Source organism: Pistacia vera, unplaced genomic scaffold (assembly GCF_008641045.1).
Source record: "Pistacia vera cultivar Batoury unplaced genomic scaffold, PisVer_v2 Contig95, whole genome shotgun sequence".
NCBI classification, from domain to species: Eukaryota; Viridiplantae; Streptophyta; class Magnoliopsida; order Sapindales; family Anacardiaceae; genus Pistacia; species Pistacia vera.
Window position 1 is genome coordinate 409,844 of NW_022196834.1, and position 11,514 is coordinate 421,357.

General features: G+C 36.9%; 2 protein-coding genes across 2 annotated transcripts; both read left to right on the plus strand.

Annotated features, from left to right (window-relative positions):
- Nucleotides 1-280: 280 nt before the first annotated feature.
- On the plus strand, nt 281-6,520 carry LOC116120874 (transcription factor MYB111-like). Its single transcript, XM_031406843.1, has 4 exons — nt 281-347; nt 4,447-4,449; nt 5,927-5,989; nt 6,077-6,520. Exons 1-4 carry the CDS (start codon nt 281-283, stop codon nt 6,481-6,483), a joined length of 540 nt encoding a protein of 179 aa, XP_031262703.1. The 3' UTR covers nt 6,484-6,520.
- Nucleotides 6,521-9,917: 3,397 nt separating this feature from the next.
- On the plus strand, nt 9,918-11,046 carry LOC116120933 (transcription repressor MYB5-like). Its single transcript, XM_031406916.1, has 3 exons — nt 9,918-9,921; nt 10,350-10,490; nt 10,598-11,046. The coding sequence occupies exons 1-3, from the start codon at nt 9,918-9,920 to the stop codon at nt 11,044-11,046; spliced, it is 594 nt and encodes a 197-aa protein (XP_031262776.1).
- The last annotated feature ends 468 nt before the right edge of the window (nt 11,047-11,514 follow it).

Below are 11,514 nucleotides of genomic sequence, written 5' to 3' on the forward strand. Positions count from 1 at the left end.
AATTTCAGAGTCAGTGGGAAAGGCAGATGAAGGGTTGTTGAGCAAGCATATTACTACTTACCACTTTCGGAAAATAGTTCAAACCCTGTCTGAAGTTCAGTTCAACGAAGCAATAATCGTACGTACATCAAGTAACTGATCATATCTTACGTGCACATATAAGATAATTTCAGCATCACTCTCGCGAGACTTCATTGTGACCTTCAAATATGGGAAACTGCTGTAGCCGTTAGAGCTCAATACAATTCTCCTTAGCTTAGCTAGTAACTGAGAAAGAAAAATGGGAAGAGCACCGTGTTGCTCTAAGGTTGGTTTGCGTACTGGTCCATGGAGTCCGAAAGAAGACAGTGTTAAATTGAAGAATTGTATGTTTTCAATTCATTTATTTATCACTAAGGAGTTACACCCTTTATATAGGGAGTATACAATCTCCTAAATCTCCTAATTATGTCAATTGCGGATTACACAATATTTTGTCTGACATAATTAGGAAATTACATAATCTCTAGAATATTCTGAGATCGTATACCTGATATAACTAAAAGATTACATAATATTTACTTGATTACAAAATATATACAAAATATTATGAAAATCTTAACACTTCCCCTCAAGTTGGTGCGTAGATGTCACACATGCCCAACTTGTCTAACACTTGTGAGAAAATACGTTTGGAGATAGCCTTGGTAAGAATATCTGCCAATTGATCCTCTGATCGAATCTTGGGCAGTTCAATAATCTTTTCATCCAGTTTTTCTTTGATGAAAAATCTATCTACTTCAACTTGCTTCGTACGATCATGTTGAACTGGATTGTGAGCAATGTCACATGCTGCTTTATTGTCACAATATAACTGGATTGGTTGATTAGGTTGATAACCCAAATCTTGTAGTAGAAATCTTAGCCACAAAGCTTCTCAAATCCCAAGTGCCATTCCCCTAAATTCTGCTTCAACGCTCGAGCGTGCCACAACATTCTGTTTCTTGCTTCTCCAGGTGACTAGATTACCTCCTACAAAAGTAAAATAACCAGAAGTAGATCATCTGTCATCCACTGCTCTAGCCCAATCAGCATCAGTATATGCATGCACATTTTGGTAGTCCTTATTTTTAGAAAATAAGATTCCCTTTCCAGGAGATTGTTTTAAATATCTCAGGATACGCATAACTGCGTTCATATGCTGCTCCTCAGGATTATGCATGAACTAACTGACTGACTATACTCAATGCATAAACAAGATCTGGCCTAGTGTGAGACAAGTACATCAATCTTCCCACAAGTCTCTGGTATCTCCCTTTGTCAACTGGTACTTGATCATTCTCAACTCCTAATTTCAAGCCTTCTTTGATTGGTGTATCAGCTGGTTGACATGCTGACATACCAGTTTCCTGCAACACATCCAATGCATACTTTCTTTGTGATAGAAAGATACCTCTGTTAGATCGAGACATTCAATTCCGAGAAAATATTTCAAAGAACCTAGGTTCTTCATCTCGAATTCTTCTGATAAGTACTTTTGCAGAGCCTTCTTTTCTTCTAGATCATTTCATGTAACCACCATATCATCCACATATACAATAAGTGCAGTGATCTTTCCTTACTATTTTTTAAAGAATAGTGTGTGATCTGAATTGCTCTGATGGTAGCCAAAAAACTTCGTAGCTTTGGTGAACCTCCTAAACCATGCCCTCGGAGATTGTTTTAACCCATACAGTGACTTCTTTAACTTACATACCTTTTTGTTATGTTTCCCTGGTAAAATACACCCTGGTGGAGGATCCATATAAATTTCTTTAGACAATTCTCCATGTAGGAAAGCATTCTTCACATCGAACTTTTGTAATGGCCAATCCAGGTTTGCAGCCAAAGATAACAAGACACGTATTGTGTTGATTTTGGCTACGGGTGCAAATGTCTCTGTATAGTCTATCCCATGAGTTTGAGTGTACCCTTTTGCTACTAGTCTTGCTTTAAATCGTTCAATCATACCATCAGCTTTATACTTCACAGTGTAAACCCATCGACATCCAACAGTCTTCTTTCCTGGTGGACAATCAACAAGTTCCCAAGTCTCATTCTTCTGTAATGATTTCATCTTTTCATTCATAGCAGCTTTCCATTTTGGATTAGATAAGGCTTCCTGCACACTGTCAGGAATAGATACAGTAGATGATTGATTTACAAATGACAAATTTGATTCTGACAGACGATGATTAGACACATAATGACTCATGGGATATTTGACCTTACTAGATGGCTCAGGTTCGTATCTTGGTTTAGGAATCCCTCTAGTACTCCTTGGTGGTAACTGCTTCCTAATTGGTTCAGACTCTATTGGTTCAGACTCTAAATCAGGAACATTTATAGTGAATGGTGGTTGTGACATACCAGGAATGAGAGATTCAGACTGAGATGAAGTTTCTTCAGACGACAATACCACCTCGACATTTTCATCCACTTCATCTTCTTGTTGATCAACGGGTCTAGTTTCTGACTCATAGTCTCCCACATCTTGAACGGCATAGTCCAGAGTCTGAATTTCTTCCAGACAATACTCCCCCTGAAGTTCAGACTTAGAAGAAAAATACATCAACTCTTCATGGAACACAACATCCATGGTTACAAATAGTTGTTGGGTTGGAGGATGGTAACATCGATAACCCTTTTGATGAACCCCGTACCCAACGAAAACACATTTCAATGCTCGAGGAGACAACTTGTTGCGTTGATGTTTATGGAGGTGTACAAAAGCAACACAACCAAAAACATGAGGTGGTAAGTTTGCAACCGTTGGAGCATTCACTGTTTTACCAAGAGCTTGAAATGGAGTTTGGAACTCAATTGAGCTAGAAGGTATTCGACTGATTATGTAGGCAGCATAAGTGAGTGCTTCTCCCCAAAAAGTCAATGGCATGTGAGCTTCTATTAAGGAAGCACGAACAACCTCCAATAAATGCCGATTTTTTCGCTCAGCAACACCATTTTGTTGGGGTGTGTTGGGGCAAGTAGTTTGATGAATAACACCATGTGCTGTCAAGTACTGCTGAAGGTCTGTACTTTGATATTCTCCTCCATTGTCACTTCGTAGAACCTGAACTTGAGCATTATATTGTGTACGAACCATTTGGTAAAATCTTTGAAATACCACATTGACCTCCCTTTTAGATTTCATCAAACAAACCCAAGTCATCCTTGTACAGTCATCAATGAAAGTAACAAACCATCGTGATCCTCTTAAAGTATTAACTTGGGAGGGCCCCCAGACATCAGAGTGAATAAGCATAAAGGGATTTGAACTTTTATTCAATTTTATTGGATAAGAAACTCGATGACTCTTTGAAAGTTCACAAACATCACAGCGGAAACAACTAACATCACTTTGCTTAAACAAACTTGGAAATAATTTCTTCAAGTAACCAAATGAAGCATGTCCAAGACGCCGATGCCATAACCAGATGGAGGATTTCTGCCTGTCTTCTTCCGAGCCACTGACTGTAAAAGCTTGTTGTACTATGGCAGAATTTTTTTTCTCTAAATCCAAGTAATACAGCTGCCCTCGTCTAATACCACAACCAATCGTTTGTTTTTTCTGAATGCTCTTAAACACACAAAAATCAGGCCAAAAAATCACCACACAAGATAAGGTTTTGGTTATTTGTGAGATTGACAACAAGTTGTAATTTAGGGAAGGAACAACTAGAACTGAATCTAAGTTTAAAGTATTTTGAAAGGTTACTGATCCTTCTCCAATGACTTGAGTGGACTCACCATTGGCAGTAGACACAAATTTCTGTGAGGATGGTTTTAAGTGTGAAATATGCATAGAATCAAATGTCATGTGATCGGTAGCACCAGAATCAATTATCCATGCACTATTAGAAACAGATGTACACATATGTAAAGACTTACCATCATTTCCAATAGTTGCTACAAATGATGAGCACTGATCAACATCTTCTTTCTTTTCCAAAATAGAAGCAATAGAGTTTTTCTTGGAATTCTTCTTCCTTTGATCACGATTGTGATCCCACCAGTCTGGATATCCAACCAGTTCAAAACATTGGTTCTTGGTATGACCAGATTTGTTGCAGTGGGTGCATTTCTTGTCTGTGTTGTATGATTTGCTGGATTTTGCATGCTGACTTCTATTTTGGGCCACCATTGCTGAAGTCTCAATATTTCTTGATTCTCCCTTCAAGGTAGTTTGACAGACTGCCTCTCGTTGAACTTCTGAGTAACTCTCTTCTAGATTTGGAACCGGATTTTTTCGTAGAATTTCTCTACAAATTTGTTTGAACTCTCCATCCAAACCTGCAAGAAAAATGTGAACTCGCAATTGCTCAACAGATTTCTTATATGCTATTATGTCATCGGGATCCTTCATAACCACTGTATTTCGGTGGTTCAATTCCTGAAATATTTCTGTCAATTCTCCATAATAGACAGAGAGTGACCTTCCATTTTGTTTAGCAATAAAGGCTTTCTGGTGCAAGGAGAAGACAAGTAACTCATCGCTTCCATCATAGAAAGCTTTGGATAGAGCACTCCAGATTTCGAGAGCAGTGGATAAGCGTAGATAATGCTTCATAATTTCAGGAGACATGGACATCAACAACCATCGTTTGACTTTCTGGTTTTCAGCATACCATTTTTCATACCCCTCGTCGGATTCCTTTGGTGGTGGTTTCTTTTCACGAATATAGGAAAGTTTTTCTCTCTCCGCAATATGCATTTCCATAAGCTGAGACCATACATCATAATTCGATTCAGTAAGAGTGATTCCTGCATTGAAAACTCCATCGGGTTAAATAATAATGGGTTTTGATCCTGATGATTCAGACATTGTCGACCCTTTTTTTTTTTTTTTTTTGACTTTTTTTTTTTAATATTACTTAAGAATAAAAAAAATAAAGAAAAAAAAAGTTTAAAAACAAACTCTCAACAAGCACAACAAGCAAGTCACGGTGGCACAGCAACTACCGATCAGAGTAGTCGAAAATAGATCGGGGTTGACGTCAGCAAGTCTACGACACTAGCAACAATCGGAGATGGTGGCGAAAATGGTTGAGACAGCAGCAAATCGGTGACAAGACGATGGCAGATTGGAAGTTTATCGGCGACAAGCTTCAGCGTCGATCTGTTTTTTTTTTTTTTTTTCCTCTGTTGATCTAATTTCTTCCCTTCTTGGCTTCAACGACGATAACGTGGTGGTGTTTCTTGGTGATTGAAGTTGTTTGGGTGATGATGTGAATTTGCAGCAGATTTGTTGAAGATGGTTGGTTGTGGAATTTTTTTTTTTTTCCTGGGTATTTTGGTGTTGAATATGGCAGATTTGTTGAAGATGGTTGGGATAGGCTGGAGGTTGAATATGGCAGGAGGTTTTGGTGTTGATTTGCGGGTGGATTTGATGGCTGGTGGTGTTTTTTTTTCCGGTTTCACGTTGCAGCTAGATTTGATGGTAGTGGAGTTGAGGTTGGTGTGTGGGCTGATAGGCTGGAGGATGTTTTCTAGTGACTGAACTTTGGAGGATTGGATTGATTGCAGTCGTTTTCTCCTTCTTGGATTGACAACGATGGAATGATTACTCGCCGGTGTTTTTTTTTTTTTTTTTGGGTGGCTGCTTTACAACGAACAATTTTTTTTTAGATCAGAGAGTGGCTCTGATACCATGTTAAATTGAAGAATTGTATTTTTTTCAATTCATTTATTTATCACTAAGGAGTTACACCATTTATATAGGGAGTATACGATCTCCTAAATCTCCTAATTATGTCAATTGCGGATTACACAATATTTTGTCTGACATAATTAGGAGATTACATAATCTCTAGAATATTCTGAGATCGTATACCTGACATAACTAAAAGATTACATAATATTTACTTAATTACAAAATATATACAACATATTATGAAAATCTTAACAGTGCTAACTAATTATATTCGGGCAAATGGTGAAGGCCATTGGAGAAATTTGCCTAAAAAAGCCGGTAAGACTAAACTCACCTGTTACATCAATTCGCTGATAGTAAGCAAATATAATTCCATTGCTTATTTGATAATTGTTTAATTTGTAGGGCTACTTCGATGTGGGAAGAGTTGCAGGCTGAGATGGATGAATTATCTGCGACCAGATATTAGACGAGGGAACAATTCATATGATGAGGAGGACCTTATCATCAGGCTTCATTCTCTTCTTGACAATCGTTGGTCTCTCATTGCTAAAAGACTACCAGGTCGTACTGACAATGAGATTAAAAACTACTGGTGTTCCAATATTAGCAAGAAAGTGGAAACAAGTAGTAGAGTAACTCAACCAAAAGCATCAAGAGTGGGAAAGAAGAAGAGCAAGTTCACCAATGTAAAGAAACTTGAGAAGAAGAGCACGGACAATTCAAAAGCAGAGACTACAAACACCAAAATATATCTCCCCAAGGCCGTTAAGGTTTCCCCATTCTCAGTGACAGTCAGAAACATCGGTTAGGATAACAAGGCAAGTGGGCTATCATCATCGGGCCATGAAGAAGAAGAAAATAACATTGTAACACCAAATAATATAGAAGAAGTGCCATGGAATATTCATTCCCCATTTTGGCCTGATCTTTTTCAAGAAGAAGCTGTGAATTACGAAAGATGTAGTCTTGATAATGCGTGTGATATTTCATTCCTAGACTTCGTACCAATTGAAGATAACATGCTAGATAAAGTTGTTGAGGACTATCAGCAGCTTCTGAACGTCGATGGCAGCGTCCAATTTGATTCTTTTTTTCTGTGTGATTGTTTCCTAAGATTTAGGAGCAGTTACATAATAAGTATCATTTGCAAGTTTATATACCTTCCCCGTTTGTAATATTATGGTAAGTAGATGTTAAAGTAGGTGCCCTAGAGCCAATCAATTATTGTAAAATTGAATCATTGTAATAATGTTCATTGATCAATAAAAGATATTTTATTTTATATCATGTAAATCATATTCATATATATATATTGATATATGTCTTTAGGATGGTAGAATCATGATGAGAGTATCAAGTGTTTCAAATCTTGATAGTGAGAACCCTATGAGCACATATAGTGGTCATTCTATAAATGTCCATAGCCCCAGTATTATTCTGACCAAGGACACAGATAATAAGGTAAGAATATCATAGTGTTGAATGACCCTATCGAAAGGCAGTGACTGATCTCACTTGTTATTTGTTAAGGTGAGGTTGTTTACCGACAACCTGGTGCAACACATGGGTGCTTGTTGTAGGCACGTTCACTGGACTGACTCATTAAAGGATTCCATATAGATGGTAATCCCAATATCTATAGAATAAATCCTCTAATGAATAGTGGTGCATATGATCCTTTGACATGAGATCGTCGGAGCGCCTTGTGCACCGACTGGTGTAGTTTGACACTAGCCCAACGTAGTTCTATTAAGAGCTATCAATACGGTAGTGATTGGCTGCATCGAGGAGTGTATCAAGACAATGGTTGATCGACAGAGGATTCATCACTCCCAGGTATGGGAGAAGTTATCTCATTGCGCAATTCAGTAAATGACAATGACATTAAATTTGTGGCCACAGTGGGATTGAGTCGTTGCCCAATCCAATTTATTATTCTGGTCATTGGTCCAGTAACTGAATACAAATATATCGAGAGTAGTTGAGGTTGACACTATTTCTAAACCTCAGTCTCAATGAGATAACAGATAATGAAAGGATTTGATTGCACGGTAACAATATCATTGACGGGTAGTTGTTTCGCTGAATCCGAATCTATTGGGTGGCCATGATGCCTTGCTAAGAGTCAATCTTGACCTGTGTGTAGTGAGACGATTAATTGGTGTTAATCGTGATACTGCTCACTACTAGTATGATGCGGAGTCTACGGGTGGCCAAAGTGGGATTGAGTCATTGCCCAATCCAATTTATTATTCCGGTTATTGGTCCAGTAATGAATACAAACATATAGAGAGTAATTGAAGTTGATACTATTTATGTATCTCAGTCTCAATGAGATAACAGATGATGAAAGGATTTGATTGCACGGTAACTATATATTTGACAGGTAGCTGTTTCGCTAAATTCGAATCTATTTGGTGATCATGATGTCTTGCTAGGGGCCAATCTTGGTCTGTGTGTAGTGAGATAATTAATTGGTGTTAATCGTCACACACATAAAAGATAATTTAAGAATCAGTTTGTGCAAGGGGCATTTCGTCTTTTAGGACGAAAGGGTATTTTGGTAATCTCACAGTGTAATTAAATTTGCTGAGGTTGTTGCCTATATTTAATTTAATGTTAAAATTAAATAAGTGAAATTATATTTAAATATATATACGCATATATTTAAATGAATTATTATTGTTAATTAAATGTTAATATATTTCATAAATATATTAATTGACTTTAATTATAATAATAATTAATTTAAAATAAAAATACCACAAAGGGGGTGTTTGGATACAAGGTTGGAGCCATGCCTATTCCTCATTGGAATAGGGTTTTGACAGAATGAATGAATTCATTCATTCAATCAAAGAAAAAAGAGAAAAAGAGGCAGCTCCTTCTCTCTACTCCTCTCATGTTTGCCTTCCATTTTTTAATCAAAGATTTTTCTTTGATTTTGTTTTGATTCTTGAAGCCAAAGAGGATCTAGCAAATCCCTTGGTTCTTCAGATTGTCTTCGTGTGGATCACCGTTCGTTCGATCTTATTCTTAGATCGGTAGCAAAGTAGATTCAGAGACATTTGAAGGAGCCTCTAAACGTACGTAAGATCTCTGATCCTTGTCTAGATTAATGTTATATTTGTTCTTTTCAATTTAACCATGTAAAATACATACATATTAGACCCTAACCTTGGGTTAATCAGAGTAATCGATGGGAAAAATTTTCATTTTCCGCTACGTTTATCCCATCGATTTACTTACAGTAGAAGGGCCTTTTACTTTTCACTGTGTAAGATCTGGCACTTTAGCCATCTCGGTAAGCAGAATTCAGTAACATTTAAAACAAATGGGCGAACTTTATCTGCAATGTCAAAGTTTGAATCGCACCTTATGGCTAGAGGTACTTACCCGAGCTCCAATCAGGATTTGTCTCATAACTTCGAGTATGGAGAGACCCGAAGCTTTCAAAAACAAAAACAAAACAAAAGGTAGCTTTGAATTTTCCTACCCTACTAAAAGCCCAGCTGCTCGAAACTTCTAGCAATTCGTCGTCTGAGAATCTTGCAAGTCAGTACTGATGATTAATATTGCATCTTTTATTTCTTGACTGGAGTTTGGCAATTGGCATTTAAACGGTGAAAATAATTGTCATGCACCTGATTCGCCGAGGATTTATTACGTAAAAACAATACGAAATGTTGAGTCAAGGATATCATTGAAACTGAAACAGAGTCAAAAATAACGGATCTGGCCTGGTATCAATTCACTGATTCGAAGAAAACAAGTTTTATTTAAAAACTAATTAATTAAGCAAATCAAATAACTACACATAGAAATTGAATCGTGTTTCTTCATAATTTTGATGTGTTTCAGTTTCAAAAACCAAAATAAAGAAATGTTTTCACTTGTTGGTGTTGAACACATTGAAATATCGGAATTTTCCCTACTAATCTCATATAATGCATGTATTAACGGGCAGACAAATATTTCTACTAGCAGACAGTCAAACAAATATTTTTTTTGCTTCATATATGAGTTGCAATTGATCGCTAATAATCGGAATTTATTTCTGCAATATAAGAAAATAGCTATTTGAAGATTAATATACGAATAAACGTTGATAATTCTCTATTATAAATAATCAATTAATAAGTGATATGACGGGTCCGATAAGTGGAACATTTTCAAGTTTCTGAGGTAACCCATCCATGGGTAGCCCAACGGCAAGGGCGAACCAGGTCCAAGGAGACTGCAAATGGGTAAAACCCAAAGTCCCAAATTTGATTCTCCATTAGATGCAAATGTAGATCGTTACCCATGATTTATTTAGGAGATCATGGTGGTGGGTTGGTGTATGATAGCTTCTCCATAGAATTAGTCGAGATATGAGTAAACTGACCCGAAAACATAAGTTATTAATAATAATAATATAAAAAATCTTTGAGGTGTATCATTAATTAATGTGTAAGCACATGACGGGATCTATGGCTTATTCTTTCCATTTCCAACTTTCATTGACAATTTATAAATTTATTAATATTTGATTCCATAAAATATAATTTCATTCACATGTCAAATTATCATGGCCTACATATTTTCATGGCATTTTAAACGGTGGGGAAGTGTTGTCCTCACTTGTGCTGTCCTTGGCTTCTTTCTCTTTGAGTATTGCTTATTTTTGTAAAAGAGAAAAATGGGAAGATAGCCCTTTGTTGCTGTAAACAGGGTCTGCATACAGGTCCATGGAGTGCTGAAGAAGATACTTTGCTAATTAATTATATTCGGGTACATGGTGAAGGCGATTGGAGAAATTTGCCTGCAAGAGCTGGTAATACTTTAGATAGCTAATTACTAGTACATCAATTCAATGAAGCATTATATTCGTAGGCAGATTTAATTTGCTTGTCTAACTTTCTATATTTGGATCGTGTGCAGGAGTACTTAGATATGGTAAGAGTTGCAGGTTAAGATGGGTTAACTATCTGCGACCAGACATAAAGAGAGGAAACATCTCTTCTGATGAGGAAGACCTTATTATCAGGCTTCATTCTCTTCTTGGCAATCGTTGGGCTCTCATCGCAAAAAGATTACCTGGCCGAGCTGACAATGAGATTAAAAACTACTGGAATTGCCGTCTTAGTAGGAGAGTGGAAACAAGTAGAGTGGTCAAGAAAATACCAAGTAGCCAGTCCACCGCTGAAAAGAGAAGCTTGAGAAGAGAACAGGACGGTGCTGCAAACGAAGACACTTTAAATACCAATATATATCCCCAAGCAGTTACGGTTTCGCCATACTCATTGCAATTGAGAATGTCGTGGTTTCGGTACCATGGAAGTACTAGGTCATCATCACCTGCCATGGAGAAGGAAATATGGTTCATTTGATCTGCAACTTGCGTCTCCACTCCCTTAGTTATCAAGAATTAATTAGCCATCATTGTAATTAAGATCCCTAGTAATTCGTGTTTTGAGGGTCTAGATAGCTTTATACATGATTTAAAACAATGGATACAATATATCTCATGAAAATGTGCTTTGTTGAACTGTGTTAGAAATGTTTTTGAAAATAGTTTTCGAATATAATCCTAACGTGTTTTTGAAAATGGATACATATATCTCTGAAAATGTGTTTGAATATAATCAAGCATTTTATTACTGCCCATTTTGAAGATTAGTTTAATTAATGAAGTAAATACTACTTGTTTCTTTCAATATTGTATCATTCCACTGCCTTTTTCATAATTGTCTAATTGCTATATTTGTTTTTTTACGTGTGAGAGGGGTCTTCGTTATGGGAAGAGTTGCAGGTAAGATGGATTGTGTTAGAATTGAGAGAGAAGCTCTGGTACTAGT

Bases quoted from the DNA above. Each gene is read 5' to 3' on its own strand.
- LOC116120874 (XM_031406843.1), top strand. From the start codon at position 281: ATGGGAAGAGCACCGTGTTGCTCTAAGGTTGGTTTGCGTACTGGTCCA. The intron at 5,990-6,076 runs GTAAGACTAAAC...TTTAATTTGTAG, and splicing joins AAATTTGCCTAAAAAAGCCG to GGCTACTTCGATGTGGGAAG.
- LOC116120933 (XM_031406916.1), top strand. The intron at 10,491-10,597 runs GTAATACTTTAG...GATCGTGTGCAG, and splicing joins AAATTTGCCTGCAAGAGCTG to GAGTACTTAGATATGGTAAG.